The sequence below is a fragment of the Apus apus genome, chromosome 2 (genome assembly GCF_020740795.1).
Source record: "Apus apus isolate bApuApu2 chromosome 2, bApuApu2.pri.cur, whole genome shotgun sequence".
Taxonomy (NCBI): domain Eukaryota; kingdom Metazoa; phylum Chordata; class Aves; order Apodiformes; family Apodidae; genus Apus; species Apus apus.
Genome location: NC_067283.1, coordinates 130,761,551 through 130,783,164, shown reverse-complemented (window position 1 = coordinate 130,783,164; position 21,614 = coordinate 130,761,551). Strand labels below are relative to the sequence as shown.

The following is a 21,614-nucleotide window of genomic DNA, read 5'->3' as shown; positions in this document are numbered from 1 at the left end:
CTTTTGAATCAGATATTCATATATGCTCTTTTAGATAGGAAACAGCCAGTATGAGAAAATCCATCTTGTGATGCAGGCAGGAAGGGAATCCTGTAAGTAAAGAGGAATGTTTGAACTTTAACCTTATCTTCATTTGAATTTGCAGGAGGCTGTTCAGAATTGTTCAGCATTGTTCAGAGGATGTAGCTGACTCTCTCCGCTGGTGCTAAGCCTGTCCTTCTCAGGACTGTTGCTGTGGGCAGGAATACATCGCTCTGATTCGGCTGATCCGAGCAGGTCTCAAAACAGCGACTGTCTTTCGGAAGAGCATAAAGCAAAGGAGCTCTCCCTCTTGTGGCATCAAATTCAACTCCACTGGCAATTTTGAATTCTGCTTCCATGGCTACACGCACGCTTAGCCAGACAGGACCTAACTCCTAAAATAGCAAGAGAAAGGTGAATTTAATTTGCAGCTTTCCTTATGTGACGGCGTGCTAGGGGCAAGAGCAATAGCTCATCAGAAATAAGGTAGTATCATCATAAGGAGTGTGTTTTGATCCAAGTACACACCATGTTATTGCAACCAGGTTCTGAAATTCTTCTTTTGTGCTATTGTAGAAGCACGCCTGAACAGGTCAGGCATCTTCAGCAGCTTGTCTCGAATTTATAGTCATCACCATAAAAAATTTATTTTTTTCTATTTCTAAATGACTCTCTGCATTTTCTTTCTAAAGAAGAATGATTTATTACAATTTTAAATTGTTCCTTTCTTTTTTTCTGGTTTCTGCATGTTGGTAGAATGTTATTAAACAGCCTCAAGCACTTTTTTCCCAATTTAAACTCTCTTTGCCCTCCCTCCAGCAGGTGTGGCTTGCTGTTGTTTTTGGCTCTGTGAAATGAACATTTCTGAGCACTAAGTAAATACACTGCTGAATTAATCTTTGTTCTATTTGTATGCTGAAGTGTATTCAGTTCCATTACTTGACACACAGCACATTTTGGGTGACTAGCTCTTTAAACACCTACTAATTTCTACTGTGTTTTTTACTGAATTGTAGCATTAACCAATTAATTCTTATTTATTCTTTCTGTTAGAAGAGCGTTGACTCATGATCACTTGTTTTAATGTTAACCTCTCCTGTTTCAAAATCATGGCCATGTACACTGAATTCTAAACCCTTATTCTGACTCAGTTAATACTGACCTTTCTAGGTAGCTATTAACCAGACATTTCAGTAGCCCACTCATCCTTCTGGTTTTTCAGTGACATCCATTACAGTAAATGTGTGCTCCTCAATAAACACTTCTAATTTCTTGTGGTTATAATCCAGACTCCTGATGTACAAGAGATTCCCCCATTATTGTGTGGCATCTTGTTAAGGTTTGCATTTTATTTTCATTCCTTTTTTTTTTTTTTTAATGTTAGATCTTTTGAGACACTTGGAAAATTACAGCACTTCACATAGTTGCTTGGCTGCCACTCCTCCTAAGTCAAAACTGAATCCTGCAGAAAAAAAAATGGGAAGATGTACAAAACCTGATAGCTTATCCGGTTGAGAACAGGGAATTGACAAATACAGTACTCCAGATTCAGAGATTGTGCAATCATACTTCTGAAGTTCCTGTTACACAATGAAGGTAAGTTTCAAGAACAGATCTTTAGGAAGTATCTTCAGTTTCAAGTCAAATGTGTGCTGAAGGCACTTTGTCCTTTAACAGAGCTGTGATATGGCTGTCAGGTCATTTATCTGTCTGGTTGTTTCACACTTCAATACCTAATGGGTGAAGGCATTTCTTCACCACTGTAGCCAGGGAGCACACAACAGCCCTTAAGGCACTTCAGGCTCATTCAAAGCCCAGACATCTTCAGACTTTCTGTGGCTGATAATTAGTCTTTCCTGTATCAACACTAACTTCTGTTTTTGTTTGCTGGCACGGAAATGCAGTCTGACACTGATGCATCTTCCGTTGTTATTCAAAGATCCGTGATTCTTAAAAAACCCCAAGAATCCTGTATTTTCTTGATTCCTAAAGAAGAGCTAATACTACTCTCAAGTGCTGTATTGCCCCAGCTTTTGCCCTTGAAAGATCCTTTCTTTGCTCTGCAGGTGGGCTGTTCTCCGTGGTCTCTTGTCCCTGCAGCCAGCCAGGCTCCTGTTAGATCCTGCAGCACAGACTGCACCTCCATGGCCTATGTCTTCCAAAGGTTTCCAGCATTATCCCTACCCCAGTCCCTTCCACTGCAGAGATGCCAGCTGACAAACTAGATGTCAAACAGCCTACTCCTATCTTTTGTTATGGGACAACAATGTGCTTATCTTGAGTGCCAAGACCATCCTAAAAAAAATGTTTATTGTTTGATTGCATAATTGAACATCTGTGAATAAAGTAGAAAAATGTGTTTACTCTTAGAACAAGAAAGTGCTTGGGTAAAGAATCACTCATAATTGTAGTGCCACCTGGAGTAAGCAGAAAATTTTCCTTCCACAAATGTTTATTTTGTCGTGTTAAAGAAAACACAAATAAGAGTTAGAGTTTCATTGCTTTCCTGGGAAACCAACTTGTGAGATGTAAGGCAGGGCAAATTTAATGCAGAATACTATAGTATTTGCCAAGGATAATACGTTTATTAATTTAAAAACATCAGTATCAAGACTTGCTTTAGATATCTGACAATAACTTACATGTATTATTTGTAAGGAGTGAAAAATCAACAAACACATCAACATTTCTGAGATTCTGCTGTCCATAACAGTATGCTATATTCCCATGTCTGGTAATGTTATTCATATTTATAACCTTCCATCTGACTATTACTTTCCTTCTGTCCAGAAAGAAAAAAAATGAAGGCTTGTGTGTCATGCCCAGAAAGTCAATAGATTCCTGTAAAAGCAGATTTTTGGCAAAAAAAAACAGGCAAAGAAAAAAGTTTCTCAGCTCAGAATTATTTATGGAAATTGTTCTAAGTGTGTAGTCCCTATTACTCTACCTGTACTGCCTGTCACTTGTTACCACCTGAGATGTCACCTCAGGTGTCTCAAATCACTTAGGAACTTTGGTCCTGCAAAGAAAAACTTCAGAGGATGGTACAGTGATGTCCTGGTGTGACACATCGCTCAGCACCAAGCATGACTTTGAACTCTTGGAGACAATGACTGCCATGTTTACTTTGGTACCAACATGTAGGGCTTGTAATTGCATTGTGCCCTGACACAGTCTGGGATCGCGGCTCTGTTGTTAACCAGTGCTTTGTAAGAGATTGGGCAAACCCACCATATTTCCATAAAATTGTTGAGCAGGATCAAAATGTTACTATACTGTAACAGAAGCATGTGTTGTATGTGTGAAGAGTATGTGGGGATGTTCTGAGCTGGGTAAACTAAGCTACACCCTAGGTCTTCTTTCCTCTGTGTTTTATGATTGTGATACTTAAATGATTTTAGTGCACAAAAGCTGTGGCTTCCAAAAAAGCAAAACATGCTAACCTTAATGTAGTGCATGTTTTTTTTCCTCCTTTGTATCAAAAGAAAACCCTGCTGTAAGGAAATTGCCAGAGCAGATGGCATTGACATGTAAACAAAAGGTTTCACAGAAGCTCTGTCAGCAAACACAGTATTGGAGATACATGAAATTACAGTCCTCTAAATGACCTTAACAATGTGGGAGGGAATGAAGAGAGGTTTAAGCAGCAACAATTGCCTTCTTCCTTGTTCCACTGCTCTTTCTCTGGGCATCAATAAAAGACAATAATGCTAGAAACTACAGGGACTTATATAAGATCAAATTACCTTAATTAGCATGAATTGAACAGGAATGATGAAACTCAAATTAGAAACAATGTATGTTATATTCAAACAATTACAGAAAGGAAGTATGACTTAGCAAGAAGGATAACAAACAGTACTACATATAAACAAAGCATGTTAGAGTTGGAGAAGCTGTTTTTATGGTCTAGGTTGCAAGGCTGATGGCTTTTTTAAAAAGGACAGTTATTATCAGTTCCATTTCAGGAGCCACGCTGAAAAACTCTATGTTCAAGAGATGATCCTATTTCTTAACTGTCCTTTGCTTTCATGGCACTCACTAGTGAGTGACTTGTCCAGCACACGTGCCGGGCAGTGCTGGGTATCGTTCAACAGGCACCACCTACCTGATGTGAAGTCCTGACAGCCCGTGCTGGAGGCTCCCTGCACGCTCAGCAGGAGACCTGCAGGTTAACTTGCCAGCAGGTACTATGCCAGGTGAAGCATAGAGGGTTGGGTAGGGACTCAAATGAGCTTGTAAACACCAATAGTTTTTGATTTTTCCTTGTGAATTTCTTAAATAAGTTCCACTGTGGAAAAAATTAGTATGATTCATGTGGTCCCACCTTTGATACTTCTAGGCAAGCAATGAACAATATGAAAAGGTGAAATGGTTTCCCTGAATACCATCTATCTAGAACATAACTTAGTCCCTAACAGTGCTCCCTTGCAGGTTGTTCTGCTGGAAAGCAAAAGTACTTCAGTTACAATGATATAATTTGTTCATTCAAAATAGCTTTTCTGCAAAATGTAATGAATGTGGGCTATCGTCAAATGAGAATTTCTGACAGAATTTAAGGGACTGGAAACTTTGGCTTTCTCTTTTTGGTACAATATGTATGCTGGGAAATATGCATTGGAATAGTTTACCACAAATACTACATTGATTCAAAACATGTCTATCAGTTTGAATTACTTATTTTTCACTTTGGCTAAGAATTTAGTTATATATTTTAGAAGTACACCATGGCTTCTACGTCCCAACTCAGGCTTTCAATCTTGCAAATATCTGGTCTGTCTTTTGTTATCTTAGGATTGGGATGAGACCTAATACTTTTTTATTACAATTTTTCAATTAATCTAATATTTAGCACATATCTACTAGGTTTGTTCATACAATGCTTCAAAGTTTCTAAGTATTACATGATAACTCACTATTAACAGAGTTTAAAATAAAAGTCTGTAAAACAGAATGTTTTATAAAACAAGCACAAATTAACAGACACCAAACTGATGCATAGTACATAGTTAGTGCTTTAGTATAACTGAACACATGGGGAGAACTTCAATTGATAAAAATTGCTACAGATAGAAAATGTCAAGGTACAACTCTCAATGTCAAGGCAACTCTATTTGCTCTTAGCTGTTGTAGGTTCCATGTTGATGTCCAGGTCTGACAGAGCACAATAGAAGAGCATCTGAACATATTTTGTTGTTGTAGCTGTAAACATAGCAAAAATGTTTGATAGAGTTATAATGTATCTTAAACGAATACTAGATCTTAAGGATTTGAAAACACTACACAGATACTAGGAAAATCATAAAACCCTTTAATCAATTGGATTAAGCACATGTTATAAATAGCTAAAGGCAAAAGAATCTTAAAAATTACACAGAAAATATAATTTAATCAAACTTTAATCAACATTTTCATTGAATTGTCAGACTGATAGCTGAACAAAAATATTAAAGTTTTGTTTTTCAAGAAACAAAATGAAGCCTGAATTTGAGCAGTGGAAAGACCCTTCAGGCCAGTAACTCATTATTTCATCTTTTACAAAAATTGACGGACTTCTCTGTCTGAGATATTCAGCTCCATGGGCAGAAAGTGAAGCAATGATGTCCTGGTACTTCTGTCTTCCAGGGTATCAAACCACACATTTAGTCTTTATAATCCTGTCTGGCTTTTACTGAGCCAACACCTTGAAATGGCTCAACACCACAAGTAATAAATGACCATTTACACCCACATACTGGACTGTTTTATACAGGATTGCAGAGTTTTGCTTTCAGGACCATGTGACAAAGGAAATGATCTCAGAAATGCTTTATACAGCATAGTAAAACTTCATGAAGAAAAAGGATTTTAAGAAAAATTATTCTTTCTGCCTTCTGATTAGGCATTTGAGATTTTGACACACTGACTAAGACAAAATGATGTTGCTTACCAGAAAGCCACTGTAGACATTTAGGTCGTTTTTCAAATGGCAGACAGACTCCCAGATAATATGCAGGAATGCCTGAGAGGGCAATACCAACACCGATAAGGGAATTGATTGTGTCACTGTAGAGAGGAACTATGACCAGGAAAAGGGAACATAAACAGTATACTATAGGGAAGAAGAGGCTAAGCTGTGGAGACAAAAAAATAATAACGATTCCAGCATTTATTAAAAGATGCAGTAAGCATTCTATTGTCCACACTTGCAGAATAAAATTAGACAAGTTAATAATAAAAACATAACTATTGACTATATGACTGCTATGTACTGAATCTTTTGACTGCCTATAGTCCATACAATTGGCTAGCTTCTATGTATGTTGCTGAAAGCCTCTTACCTGGTACACATCTGAATATCTGATTATTTTGTTGTTCTCAGGTCTGCACAAGCTCAGTTGCTTTCCACGTTAGTAAGAGACCAGTCTTCGAAACCAGTAGCAATGGCTAGTTTTCCCTCTAACTTCAACTGCAAATTTTTAATTCTGACAGGGAACTCAGCTAGACTTTCATTTACTGTGTTAATGCTACAGAAGTAAAGGACTGATGTACAACCATTTTGCCTGAGCACTTAACAAATATCTTACCACAAATAACAGAAGTTAGAATAATCTCTTTATAGATTTATTTTTCTCTAAAGTATTTTTCACTGGCTGTAGTAATGACCCTTCTCCAGAATTCAGGAGCTGACATTTGAATACTAGCTAAAACTCCTGAGAGTTTACTAGTACAAGTAGTAAGTTTATGGAAACAAACTGCTACATTTCAGAAAAGGAAAAAGTGTGTGTGGAGTTGTGATGTTGACTTAGATGGCAAATGCTGGTAGGAATTAAATGGTCATTATCTATAATCTGACTGTAATCCTTGCTTTAGTAGAGTTAGTAGCAAAACTGCCAGTAAAACAAGATTTAATCTTTATCTGACACATTTTTTGGGGCAGTTTGGAAATTAAGTGTAAACATACTTCTGGAAAATTTATCTGCTCTGGAGGACTGGTTTTCCAGCTCTCAGTGCTTAGGATATTTTACTACTTGGTTCAAACCATGCTTTTTTATAATCAGGATGTTGCACTTCAATGGGAAAAAGTATGTCGGTAAAAATGATGCATGAGGTTAGGAAGAGTGAGTGACAAGAAGGAAATATTTAATAGGGTGTTAATTTGGATTTCTCATAGTTTTTACTGCATCACTGCAGCTAAAATGCAGGTCATGGAGACAACAGAGGCAAGGAAATGGGAGCCAGAATGTGGGTTTGTGTGCTTGAGGGAAGCTGGGGGTTTCTGCCCCTGCTTCCTGGACAGTTACTGGATTAAAACTAAAGGAAATTTCAGGTGCACTTTGTTTCTGTGAAGTCTCCCTCTTCTAACGGATAGCCAGAATCTCTTCAGCAATCAGCCATTAAGCTTGCATTATACTTTCTATGACCACTATGCAATGGGAGGGAACACTCAAAATATATTTGATTATTTAAGTTTTTAATCTTCTGCATGAGCAGAATTTTGGGCATTTATGGGCTTTGCATGGATTTGCTACATTTGTTAAGTCATATAAGTTTGGTCAGAATGTGAACCTCTCTGGAGCCCCCACCACTAGCTCTAGTGAGGTCCTCTGTGAACAACACAAAAGGCAATTGTTCCAGGATGGGCCAAGAACTACAGGCATTTATTTCTTCCTTATTTATTTTGAAATGAAGACAGTTATAAGGTAAAATGAAAGGAGAAGGAATAGTAAATATAATTTCTGCCTTACAGAAAAAGTACCAGAACAGTTCTTATGGAAACTCAAATGGGTTTTGCTCCTTCACTTATATGCTGAAAAAATTTCTATGGCTGATAAGCAGCCTATAACATAACTGGCTGTGCTATGGTTGTGGTATTAAGTATCACATAAACATGTGCATTAGCTGGCTTTTAGGGCTTGTTTCCTCTCTTGTTTACTTACTTTAACAGGCCTTGGTCTATGTGGCTGAGTATATCTCAAATATATCAGTCCTGCAATAGACAGACCCACAAAGAGCCAGTAGTTGAAGCAGTAGTAGTTAATGAGGAGGAAAACGTCTTCCACAAGGAGATAAAGCAAAGTCATTAAGCCCTAGGGACAATAAAAACAAAGACTTTTTAACGTGAAAATAAACACATCTTATAAAATAAAGAGGTAGCAGACTATTTCCAAAATATTTGTCTGGAGTTAGGAGATTAGGTCCTTGCAAGAAGGATGGGCTTAAAACTCTGAGAAATCTGCAAATAAATATGCTGTGTGAAACATCTTGGTATCTCTTCTGTAAACACAGCAGTGAGACCACCCCATTTGGCTGAACAGGTGTTGGGTTTGTGAAGTCATGTTTCAGTACCAGCAGGAAACCCTCCTAAGAAGACCACGTCAGGAGCCCCAGACTTTGCTGTGCTATAGAGAAGGCTGCTAAGAAACTTTCTGTAGGCAGCAGCTTACTCTGCTGTTCTGGCTTCAGTTGGAAAGCAAACTTTTAATTTGGTATCACTGTTGGAGGCTCTCAAAGTCAACTTATAAACTGAGACCATTAGAGTAAATTCTGTGGTATTCAGGCATGCTATACTGCCTGCATAGAAAAACATAAAATATTAGGAATTTAATACCTGTTATAGTAGATGAGCAGGAAAAAAAAATCCACTCTGGAAAATATAGTGTTGTATTAAGGGAGCAGAGCTCACCTTACTATGCACTAGTAAGAACAGAATTCCTCTGAGAAGAGTATTCATAACAAGATTATAACTGTTAGTAAATTATTTAATGACAAATATGGTTATTAATAAATATGTAATATAGGGCAATGGAAGAACTGAAATAAAATACACATCTAAATAAATAACAGTGAAATGCTTCTGAATTATTCCACCTTTCCTGTTTGGGCATATCCTTGCCATTATTTTAATCTGTTAGATTAATGGATTATTTATTTAAATAATTTGCAATAATTCTATAGCTTATAGTTCCTGTGTCACAAGATTCATTTGTATAGTGACAGCAGGAAAAGTCAGTATGGCTATAGGCATCCAATGGCAGGAATTTAATTTTATGTGCTTTGTCCCTCCTGTTAAAACTAGAGTCCTTGAAAATCAGCCTACAGAAGGGTCTCAGAGATATTACTACCATATTCTCCTCCAGTAATATTCTGAAAACTCACATACAGACTTAAACAATTCCTGCCTATATTACATATTTAGCCGTCCTCTGTTTTCTAAGTAATGTCATAGAAAGTACTTATTACTCCCTAATACTGTTCAGAGAGCATGGGAATGTGAATCCAGCCATTCTCTTTCCACTGCAAAAAAAACCCACCAGACTTCCTGTTGGGTATTGGTCCCTACTCCCTGACCAGTGATTGGACAAGAGGAAATGGGGTCAAGTTGTGCCAGGGGAGGTTCAGATTGGATATTAGGAAAAAATTATTCACAGAAAGAGTGGCGAGGCACTGGAACAGGTTGTCTAGGGAGGTGGTGGAAGCTCCATCCCTGGAGGTGTTAAAAAAATGGGTAGACATGGTGTTTCAGGAGATAGTTTAGTGGTTAGTTGTATGGTAGGGTGGACAGCTGGACTTGATCTTGAAGGTCTTTTCCAACCTTGGTGATTCTACGATTCTATGAAATATCACCACCACTACCCTCAATGAGTTTTAGAAGTAGTGTGCTTTCGAGGAAGATGCCTCCAATGCAGGAGAAACCCAGGAGAGATGTGGCGCAGAGGTGATGTGAGTCAACCCCCTGCCTGCCCTGACAGGCACAGGGCCAGGCTGTCACTTACATTGAAGAGGAGAGCGGGGACTGGTGTGAAGCACTTCACGTGAATCAAGCTCAGACTGTCTGGAAGGTGTCCTTCCCTGGCTCCAACATAAAAAAGCCTGACAAAAAGAGTAAGAAGATTCAGCCAAGCAATGAGCCAAGGAATAGCTTGTTTTCTGACAAAGGAGCATTAATTCTTTTATTACTCCATTGCAAAAGCTGCTCTCTTCTCCAGTGGCTTTAGTTTATCAGTTGGTTCTCATCATGAGAAGACACATCAGATTGTAACAATTCTTTCAGCATACATGAACAACCTGGCATGGCAAAAATTAACTGTGTCGCTTTTACAGCACAGTAGCAAGGAGTGCAGATTAATAAGAAATTATTCCTTTCCAGTTATTTAAAACAAATCTTATATTTCGTACCTAGATGCTGCAATTATTGATGAGTTTAAGCCACTGTAGCAAGACATGGCCACTGCTATAGGAATGATCCACTTCGCATAACTAAGCGTTTCACTGCCAAACGTCTGTAACAAAAAAAGACAGTAACAGTGAGGCTCATTAAGTTAAGCATACAGCCAATCCCTGGCAAAAGCATCATTCTACAAACTTTTGTTTTAATTATTTTATACAACTTACCACAGCCACTGCATCACTTGTGAGGAGAGCTGACATGTCCAACACTACGTAGTACGCTATATTAGTCAGCAAGTAAATAACAGTCACAATAGGCATTGAAATTGCAATAGAAAGAGGTAGATTCCTGCAAAAGGAAAATGGCAAAATGACTTTGCTCTTTGAATAGGGAATATTTAAACAGAAGATGGCTACCAATTTCAAACACTTGAGAACAGATGTCTCCATCACTTTGTGTTATCCATAATTTTGTAATCATGGGGTTACAAAATAAGGTACAGCCATGGGTATGACAATTCCATAGGCAGCTTAGTTGGCTGCTTGTGAGTCTGACACAAGTTTTAGAGAAAAAAAATGTATATATATACAATTTATACCTAAATTTTATATACTGTCTTTTCTATGAAGAGAGCACTTAAGCAATGAGATTTGAATTAACACCTGGGTGTTTTTTGTGATCACGGCATTTTTTTCCTGACTCATAAGCTACATATGTCCCAAGACACAGTGGACTCAGTCTGAGTAGATGAGGCACACCACTCCCACAGGGTGGATATCACTACAGATGGGAGGAGATGATATTTCCAGTGCTACTGTGGATTTTTTTTTTTACTTAACCTTTCATATTTAGCAAAATTAAATATTTTTCCCATAAACATTAATGCTGAAGATCACATGATAAAACAGCCATAAACCTAAGCCAGTCTTACTTTACTGGTGGAAAATGAAATAACTGCTCTGACTGAATAGAAACAGGGAATTTTAGTGAGCTAGATGGACCCACACTAACCCTGCCTTCAGCAGGGATTTTTTCTCCTTCTTTAAAAATTCTGGCCTAAGTGGAAGGTCTAAAACACATATGTGCAGACAGATGATTTATTAGTGTGATATAACTGGTGAGAGAGGACAATAATCAGGAAGAGTTTTCAGATTCCTACTTCTCTGGAAAAGATTATTTTTGCAGATACAATTGTCTGAGTGATTTCCAGTCCTAAACAGAGTGGCTTGTCCTGCCATCACCAGTCTTGCCAGAATACTTCAGTGATTCAAAGGAAAAGCACCTGTTTACCTCTCAGGGTTCTGCATTTCCTCGGTGATATAGTTGAGAGTGTCCCAACCCGAATAGGAGAAGAGGGCAGAGTAGAGAGCCAGAGCGATCATCCCTGGATTTGTTGCTGAGCCCTCGAATGGAGCTCTCAGGTTTTCTGTTTCTCCTGTACAAATGGCAGGTACCAATTGCCTGTCACATTTCAAGGACTATGACATAAATTGACATTACACTAAAAGTCTCAGGCAACCAAAAGGAAATAAAACCTCACTGCATCCAGGTTTCATCGCTATTTCTAGAAGCACACAGTTTGTATTTTCACTTGACAAACAAAGTGTCAGTCAGATGTTCAGGCAGCTACACTTGTACAGGGAGACACAAGAAGGCTTTTTCCCCTGCTTGTTAATTGGATGTGACTTGTAGAATTCACAGCATCCTCATCTCCTGGCACCACCGTCTGGCCTGCCGAAGGAGGGAGCCGCACTGAGGTCTCGCTGTGCCCTGTCAGCCAGGCAGGAGCACTTGGGAAACCCAATTTCAGTTCTTGAATCTGTCTATTTCTTCCTCATATCTGTACTCTCATTTTCACCAGATAAATTAGTTGCCACTGGAGGGGAAACTCCTGGAGTCATGGTTCTCAGTGGGATGCTCTGCCCCACAAAGATGTTTCCTAAAATTGAGAGGAGATTTTAAAAATCTCTCCTTTCAAAATTCTCCTCTAGCTTAGCTCAACTGGTTGAGATGTCAATGTGCAGAGTGCAGCAAAATAGATGAAATATTAATGAAACCGTGTGAGCCTTCACTGCCGTTCTGGAAAGGGGAAGAAAGGCCTTGCTAAATTTGCAGAAGGAAAGTCAACTATCTAACATAAATGGAAGTGTGTTTAAGTATTAAGTAAGACATAAACACGCTGAAACTTCTATTAGTGAATAAAGTAAGATCTTAGCTATAAAATAAAACAACTTTACCATCTGATTAAGCTGAGGAGTATATAGATACCACAAAAGCAATTCAGTCTTTGAAGAGAAGTAACTACCAGGTGATTGTTAGAACTAAGGAAGGTGAAACTATGAGATTTGGACACACTTTGGGGAAAAACGTTTGGAAGGAAAAAAAAAAAAAAATCCAAACAGACCATTAAAAGATTCTTAAAGTAAATATATCTTCTATTCAAAACCAGATGACGTCACAGTGTTTTAAAACACAAGGCATACCTGAGCACATCAGAAGGAATACAGCATGGCTGAAACACCGTAACTATTCTTGTCATTAACACAGCTACTGAGTTTAAAAGGATGCATTGACCTCATCACAGCTTCCTCCAGAAATCTACATCATTTCTCCTCCCAGTCCCTTCTGTAATTAAGTGCGTGGTTCTGCTTAAACAAAGCAGAGACAAGACCTTTATGACCACTAAAAGCCCTCCACCAACAAACATGGAAAAGAAAGCATGCCCATTAGATTTTATAAGCTAGTCTCAGCAGGAGAAAAAGACAATCCCTAAACTGAAGGAGGAAAACCATCTTGATTTTAACTGAATAAAGAGTGACTATTTAGGAATTTAATGGGAAAAGAAAATGAAGAAACGTTAGTATCTAAGCAACAAAGCTAGAGTTGGAAGAGACTTCACTGTACCAGATACCCAAATTAATACAATAAAATCTGTCATATGCAAAGATCAGAGGTAGCATGAGAATAAACTAGTCTCCAGCTTTTCAGTGTATTCAGTTCAGCCCAGTTACTGCTGACGTGAGGCGGTTCATCTGTCCTGTGACGTCTTACAGCACCACAGTGATTCAAAGGACTGCACTATTACAGTCTTCTCCCTTGTTTTTAGGAACAAGCGTGCCCTCTCACCAAGGAAGGCATGGAGGAATTCCTCCCTCCCCAGTCCTTTCCCCTCACTGGGCACTATGAAGGACATGTCTGGTGATTTCTGCTGTGCTGTCCCGTCACAGGACAAGTAGCAACGTTAGCCTTTAACACTGCGGTTGACTTTAAAATAGTTAGCACTAAACTGTTAGTAATTCAGCTGTTATCTGACATTCAGCCTGAGCAACACAGAACTCAGTGTGTGTTGGTTTGCCACACTCAGGGTAGAAGAATTAAACCTCCACAGCTTAAGAACCCGTAACATTTCTCTAACCTTCCTATAGCAGACATTTTTTCCCCAGAATAAATAATACTTCAGCTGTAAAACTTAAGGAGTCTGATCTTCCTGAACCAATTTTTAAACTTTTATACAGTTTGTTTTAAAGAAATTAATTAAATTTAAAAAATCTTACCTTTACCAATTTTGTAAAGGCCAACAGCTATCACCAAGATAAGAGCCATAACTTTTGCATATGTGAAAATATCTTGTACACGGGTTCCCCACTTGACATTAACACAATTGATAAATGTTAAGGAACCTGTAGAGAAAAAGAATATGCATGAGGGAAGCACTGATACTTTATGTCACATAAAGCATATTTCAAACACATTCTTCCAGATACCACTCCTCTTATGGTATTAAAAAAACCCACCACAACAAACCCAAAAGGTTATATACTGATTGTTCATGCCTAGTGAAAGGTTTGAATAGAATTTTAAGCTTATCTGTAAATAATGACTTCTGTAAGCCTTGCTTTAGTAAATGTGGCATATACAATGAAGTAAGATTTTATGCTCCATAATAATAATAAAAAAAATCTTAGTAGAACTTAACCATATATCTCTTTCTTAAAAGTACAGTAGTATATATCAGTAACTGTTAGAATTAAAGGTCCATGTCTTGAAAATTATAAAGTAAGTGTTGATTGAAGTTTTTAATACTGAACATTTAGGAGCCATTTGTGATGCTATAAAGTGCTATTTGAAACACTGCAAAGGATATGCTTGTGATATGACACATAACATGTATCTGAAGAGTGTAACTGCTGCAGAGTGTAATTAAATTCAAGGCAATGGGATCTTGCCATGGAATTCCCAGTAAATTCTATTTAATACATACATTTACACAAATTCTCTCCGCTAAGTTGATGAAGTGCCAGTTAAATCCATGCTCCTGAGTTTTATCAAAATTGTTCATGCTAGGAATAAATTTGCTATCTGACACTTCAATTTGCATATCACAGTTACTATAAGACACTGCCATTTTCCCTGCTCTCTGGGCTGGTATTCAAAATGCTAAGTCTAGTCAGTGGTGAGGCAATTAACTTGCTGTATGAGAAAGCGGCAGCTGCCAGGCACACCTGGGGCACCAGCTCAGAACTCTGAAGTGCTAGAGTGCATCGCTCATTCACATGGAGACTAGAGCAAGAATAACTAAGAAAATGAAGGCTTAAAGAAACACCAGCACTTGAAAACTGCTTCTTTTAATTATTAGTAATTAAATTAGTAATTAGTAATTATTTCACAGAAGGTGAAGGAATAGAAATTCAGAAGAACCCTCTGGGCACTTACAATTATAGTTCTTAACTTCTAGGAATCATAACTTTACTTACAAATACAAGCAGCTGCAATCAACCTGACTGCATCATACGGCGGCTCACAATGAGGAAAAATTGGTTGAACAATATAGTTGGCAAACGTGATTGCTATCACTGCCTGGGTTGTTGGTTCAATAATCAGCAAGGAAGACCACAGTCTGATGAAGGCCACAAAGGCACCAAATGCTTCCAAGATATAGGCATAACTGCCTCCAGATTTAACGATGGATGTTCCCAACTCAGCATAACACAAAGCTCCAAACAGTGAAAACATCCCGCCAAGTGCCCAAATGACTAGAGAGAGTCCGTAGGAAGCACTGTACATTAAAACACCTCTGGGTGATACAAATATCCCAGAGCCAATCATGTTCCCCACAATCAAAGAAACTCCATTTAGTAACGTGATTTCTTTTTTCATCTGCATTTTTCCACTTGTGTCTGCCGTAAGGTCCATTTCAACTTTTCCTTTCTTAGTTTTGGATTTTTTATTGCAGCATATTCTCCAGGGGGCCGGCATCTTCAACTACCATTACCTGAAAACAAGAGAACAGAACATCCTTTGTAACACATATCAGAGACACAGGTAATATAATAAGCATACAAGGCATAAATGGTACAAAGAACAATTATTTTGTCTGGTTTGTCCAGGAACCACACACTACTAGGTTTTCTTAACATTCACTGCTCTGTACCCTTTTAATGGATAAATGTGAGGCCACAGTCTTTGGTTACAGATTCTGAATCTTTCATAAACTTCAAGTTCACTTTATTATTGATCTTAAATTTTAATTCTACGTTATGTTACTGAAGTTCTCTTAGGAAAGAAAGAGACAATGTATGCCTGGAAGCATGTTCTAATACAGCTGGACTGACATACACATGTATACCTCTCCCTAAATTTTGCTCTCATCCCAGGCAGAACATTACTTAATTATTATGTGTTTAATAAAATCACATCCATCTGAAGGAATGTCTGAATCACATCTGCTAAGGAACACAAGAGAAAAGAGAGAAAAAAATAGTCAAGAACTCCAGCTACAGGAGGTTAATGCTAATGTGAGGATAAAGAAATGGGCTTTAGCTGTTTCTAGAGATACGATCCCTGCTGCAGTGAATAATGCAGCTTGTTTAGTTACTAGCCTCACTTGACTTCTGGGTAGAAGCCACCAGCATGCATAGGGATTGAGTTTTGAACACCCTGTTCCTGGAACGCTTTTGTATACGGGAGACCAACAAAACACGACTGTAAAAGCTTCCCACTCCAATGCCTGCAGGGCAGGATCCAAGTACTCTGGGAGCTGGGAAAAAATGACGTAACTGGTTAACTGCATCCATAAATCAGCCTTGTGCACAAATCACACTCCTCTGGCGCTGAGGTCCTCAGGGATGGGGAAGGGAAATGTAAGAGCTGGGATGGCAACCGCTGCCCCAATTCTTTGGTCCTGCTGACTCATTACAAAGCTTAATTGGAACAACTACTTTTTATGGGTGCTGGTCTCAAAACGAAGTTATTTCTCCTTCCCTTCCCCCTCCACGTAGACTCTAAAACACTTCCAAAACAACCTTCCTCAAAATCTTTAGCTCATAAGCTAAAGCCAAGTTTTCCAAGTAGAACAAAGCTGCTCCATGCGACACTGGCCAAAAATATTTGATCATAAATTTATGTTGTTAAAACGTGGGTCAACAGCCAATTTAAAACAGTCTGTCCCGCTCAAACCTCTTGAAAGGTTTGCTTTCCTTTGTAAAGTATATCTGTTTTAGCAGCCCTGAGTAATTTGTAATTACGTGTTCTTTTCCAGCTTTTTTTTGGTGCAACTTTTTCCTAATTGATCAAATAACGAATGAAGCATGATGATGATTAAAGATTAAAATATTAAAATAAATTCTCTTTAAAGATTAAATGCTTTTCTCATCCCAGTGGCACTTTCTCTAACCGCAGGAGCACTGTGGGAACACTGGAGTAAAGTTAAATATTAATTCTTGCCATAGATCTTTAAGCGTGATTGCTGAGTCTCCCATTGTTTGCTCACCTCCTCTTCACACAGGTGACTCCTCATACTTCTCACTTTGTCACCTTGGTCTGGGGGAGGAGTTTCAGGCATTCAATCCACCAGTCATGCATCTTCCTTAAAATTCCTGACAAGCATTCCCAGTTTCCTACCACTAACACAATTTTTCTGATAGTGTGAAAGAAAGGAGGGGAACAAAAGTTACCTACCCCTTCCCACTGATAAAAGAGCTAATACTTCCAGAACCCCCTGGCTCTGTTTCTGCTCTGCATGGTTATGTGAAATGTTGGCAGAAACCTCCTCCCCTGATCACAGCTGTCCAGAAACCCATCAGGACAGAAGCATGTTAGAAATTTGGGCAGAACTCTGTTAATACTACTTTGGCAGCAGAGCCAAAGTTCAAAAATTATCTTGTGCTTTTTGTGCTTGATCTGGGAATTCTTTTTTTTAAATTTTTTAAATTTAAAAAAAAAATATTTAAGTATTTAAGTGGGTACAGCTCAAAGGGAATAATAATTTAAAATGCAGCTCTTCCTGAGGTGATGTGGATGTAAAGCTCTCAAAGTAGGGATCAAAACCAATGGCTATCAGCTTTCCTGAAATGAAGTTGCACTGATAAACAAGATAGAGTTATTTTTCTGTAAAGCAGAATACATAATGCAATCAGTAGCTTGTCACTGGTACAGGTAACTTGTGTACATGATATCTAACCAGAACTCTGCTGTCCAATGCGCATGACCCAGTAGCTAAAGGGAATTTGAGCATTTAAACTGGCAATGCTACTTGAGCCTAGCAGGACTTTTACAATCTGTAACCTTCCTGAGAGCACAAAGGTAAAAATTAAAATAAGTAACAATCTTTTGCACAATTTTTCTTCTCCCTTGTGCTAACAAAAGGTTATTTCCGATCTCTAAAAATGTGTAACCAAAGCTGTGTGGGAAAATACTTCTTGCTTAAATAAGAGGTTGTGGATGAAAACATTTTGAAAGGAACAGAAGAAGAAACAGTTCAAACTTCTGTACTTCGAGAGATGTCACATTAGCAAAACCTTTAACAAGATCCTGAATTAAGTCCTCGACCAGTTACAGCCTGAGAATCAAAGGATGAAAGATTCAGTTTCTGTAGCCAAGATGTGTAACTTCATTGTAGTTAAGTTATTTAAATTTACAGCTGATTTTAGCAAATTGGCAAGGAAGTAGCTATTTGAGAACAAAATCTTTAAAGAGATTCTGCCTGTCCTGTCCCTGGACTTCCCCCTCCAAGCCAAAAGCAATATTCCCACTGGCTTTAACAGTGCACTGAATGCTGAAATTGTTACTGATTTCTTTATTCAGGACTAAACCTTCCTTAAATAAACAAGGCTTTACGGAGGCAGGAGTCATGGTAGCTCTTAGCAAAGTCTTCCCGTTATTAAGAAAATTAGAGGAGCATAGGAATTAGTGTCCGGTACAGATCTTCCTGTATAATAGCAAAAGGAGAAGAGCTTTTTGTCAAGTGTGTAAATAATTCACTGCTGTTACAATACAGGCAGAGATGAAAACAATTTGAGAATACACACAATGTCTGCTGCAGTGGTCTAAGTCTTTCCCCCATTTATAGCTTCTGCTATTTTGTTCCTCCTGAACCTGGCCCATAGTCCTGTCCTACTGTTATGACTGTCAATTCATCCTTATCCTACCATCTCCCCTTTCTGGGACCAACACTGCCTTGAACTCGTGTGCCAAAAAGCCTAAGCCAAGCAGCCCAGCTGTTCAAGCATGACTCTGTTCTCTGTCACTTGAGCAACTCTGTAGGTTTACCTTGCCCAAGTGAAAGGCAGTAGTAACTAAGGTCTGGGAGGGGACAACAATCAGAGCTGTAACAAGCTGACTTCTTACAGGAGGGTGGCCATTTTCAGTTGGAGAATTCCATATTATAATAGGCAAGAAATCTTTATGGTGAATCCTCAAGCAGAGAGGAATTCAGAGTGGCTTCCTCAGAATCGAAAGATTTAATTTATTCAACAATTAAATAGAGAGATTCTTTGCAATCTGGCATTCTGCATTAGCATGGTTGAGTATTTAAAGGCTAACATTACTGCAATACTAAAACTTTATGGCATCTAAAATACAAGTTACAGGTATTTCAGTAGCTCTTGTGTATGAAGTCTGAAGAGCAAGACATATATCTTCCTGACATGTAGGAAGGTTGCTGCACTCTTGGCCCCTGTGGACTGTGACAAGCAGAAAGAGCTATTGATCTCTAAAAATCAGACATTCAGACAGGCATCAACATGCTGATGTGCCTCAGAGGCTGTAGCAGGCTAAATGAAACAGCTGCAAACACTTGCCAGTGCCATGTGTCAGCAAGTGATCTTTACTACAAAACTTCAGAACCCTGTTTTCATGCAGGTCTTGATCATCCTTAGGGGCTCCCTCAACAAATGGAGGAAAACTTCCCTCTCAGAGAAAATCAGGATGCCTTGAGAGCACAGACAGCCACGATGTCCCTAAATCCTTTGCAATCTTGTTTACCTCCCAGCTGTATGTGAAAAAAGCAGCAAAAAGGAACCTGTAGACAGACACCTGAGAAGTTAAGGAAAACAATAACACCAGGTAATTTTCAATAGATCATTTTTTAGTCAAGCCATTGCCAGAAGTCATACAGAAAAGCTAAGGAAGAAGGGACAGCTTCATAGTAGCTGAAAACTAAAGTCGAAATGAAAGACAGTTCTTCCATAAATTAGTGCAGAACTGATTTGGCAGGGCAGGATTTTCTCAGACACTTCCCATCCCAAGGCATTTAGAAAGTCATCTCCTACCAATGATGTTGGAACATAATGGACATGAAATGTACTCCTTCGTATTATTTCTATTGGAACATGAAATGAGATGAGCCAGCAGTTTTCAACACGATCAGCAATGTGTAAATCAAACTTCAAAACACTGTTGCTGAGCATGAGCATCAACAGGTTTTAAAGGGAGTATTCCTGGCAGATAATACTGTTGAACATTTTCCAGTTTGAGAGGAGATCAAGCAAACAAAACAAGATTATGCATTATGAAAGAAAAGCATATAATAAAACACTCTTTGCAATAATAATAAAAAATAATAACAACAACAAAAATCCACTTTGATTTCCTCTGAAGAAAATATATCCCACTCAGTAAGAAACAAGGAGATTTCCTTCTGGTTTTTAAATTTTATGCTTATAAAAATACTCAGCAAATTAATGCTTCACATACTCCAATCACATTACTGTAGTCAGAAGCTGGTTTTCCCATAGGAGGGACTTTCTACCCCAAAGCAAATCACAGAGGGTATTTGAGAGAGAAGTTACTGCAGTCCAAAACTAAGAAAGGTATTAAAAGAGCTTACCAGAGGGTAGGTGATAGGGTTGCTTCCTTAGCTGAAAGGCTACTGCAACATAATAGTGACTCTAGCTGCTGCTCTAATTAAGCACACATCTGTTTCACCAGGGTAAGTTAACACCAATGAATAGCCTCTTCTCTCACTCTTGGTTTAGCTTTGCCTTTAGTTGCTATTTTTATTACAGTAGCATGTATACTAAAATCAATGAGAGCTTTCAAGAAAGAAGATCCCAGACTCTCCTGGAATGCAGTTTCTCCAAACAATCTCAACTGCAGTCATTAGCAGGCAACTTAAATATCAGCTGCTCTCGTTTCTATCTCAACTTTCTAAGGAATAAAGCTAAAAGGAATGTTGGAAAAAGATTTAAAAAATAAACCTTCTTCCATGTGTCACTGAAACCAGACACAACACTTTCCCAGATGCTTATGTGAGAAAAACACGATCGAACTTCTTCTTGTTCATTTAGAAAGCCACAGTGAGACTTTTTACTAGCGCTGTACACAAAGGTGTTTATTCTTGTGGCATAACTTGCCAAAATGGAAAGATTTTCAGAGTGGGGGGTAGCTAGATGAAAATTTTAAGTACTATTTAATTTCAACCGATTCTTTTTATGTTTTTTATTATTATTATTATTATTTTATTTCAATCTATGCATCATTAAAAAATTATCAACTCGGTTATTTTTCCTAAGTGGAGAATTATACATCTATGGCTCTTCTAGTAATTTATGACATGATGAATGATACATAGAACAGGCTGATCTGGTGTTAAGAACTTCCTTTAATTAAAAAAGATTATTTTTTTTTTAAGTCCAAGACAAAAAATAAAGACAGAAAGAAATTACTTACCCAATGTATTTAGCTTTGTCTTCTGAAGCAATATGTTGCCCTGTTTACAAAGTACTTTTGGAAAGGCAGTCTGGTATACAGCACAGTATCTACTGAAACGAGTAAACATGCAGAAAACAAGGTCTTCTGGGCAGAGCAGAAGTTAATGAATGCAAAAGCACTAACCTTGGATTTTCGTTTTTCATGAACGACAAGGCCAATAGTGAGGCAAAAGTTTGTATTCCTGTGTCAAAGGGCATCATCTAGAACGAGCTGATCCAGCAGGTCAAGAGTCTTAAGTCTTTGGACTGAGACACCAGATGGTAGGACTTCATCAGAATGGGGTACTAATACACACAGGAAAGTGAAATAATTGAATTCAAACAGATATCCCTCCAATCAGCCTCAGTAATCCAACTGGAAAACAAGTAGGAGAGTTGCATCGTATAGCACGTTCCATACTGTAACCCATAGTGACCTAAAGGAATGACAAAACCAGCCCAAATATTTCTATCGT

General features: G+C 38.3%; 1 protein-coding gene across 4 annotated transcripts; it reads right to left on the bottom strand.

The window, feature by feature from the left end:
- Nucleotides 1-2,586: 2,586 nt before the first annotated feature.
- LOC127381049 (Y+L amino acid transporter 2-like) lies at nucleotides 2,587-21,363 on the bottom strand. 4 transcript variants are annotated; one of them, XM_051610831.1, is made up of 10 exons: nucleotides 21,284-21,363; nucleotides 14,926-15,443; nucleotides 13,726-13,851; nucleotides 11,462-11,606; nucleotides 10,396-10,519; nucleotides 10,180-10,283; nucleotides 9,777-9,873; nucleotides 7,941-8,090; nucleotides 5,951-6,134; nucleotides 2,587-5,223 (listed from the first exon to the last, which is right to left on the bottom strand). In XM_051610831.1, the coding sequence occupies exons 2-10, from the start codon at nucleotides 15,425-15,427 to the stop codon at nucleotides 5,132-5,134; spliced, it is 1,524 nt and encodes a 507-aa protein (XP_051466791.1). In that variant the 5' UTR covers nucleotides 15,428-15,443; nucleotides 21,284-21,363; the 3' UTR covers nucleotides 2,587-5,131. The 4 variants fall into 4 exon arrangements, with proteins under 4 accessions (XP_051466791.1, XP_051466788.1, XP_051466790.1 ...); XM_051610828.1 differs by lacking the exon at nucleotides 2,587-5,223 and having other exon boundaries at nucleotides 5,232-6,134; XM_051610830.1 differs by lacking the exons at nucleotides 2,587-5,223; nucleotides 21,284-21,363 and adding an exon at nucleotides 21,119-21,132 and having other exon boundaries at nucleotides 5,232-6,134.
- Between the last annotated feature and the right edge of the window lie 251 nt (nucleotides 21,364-21,614).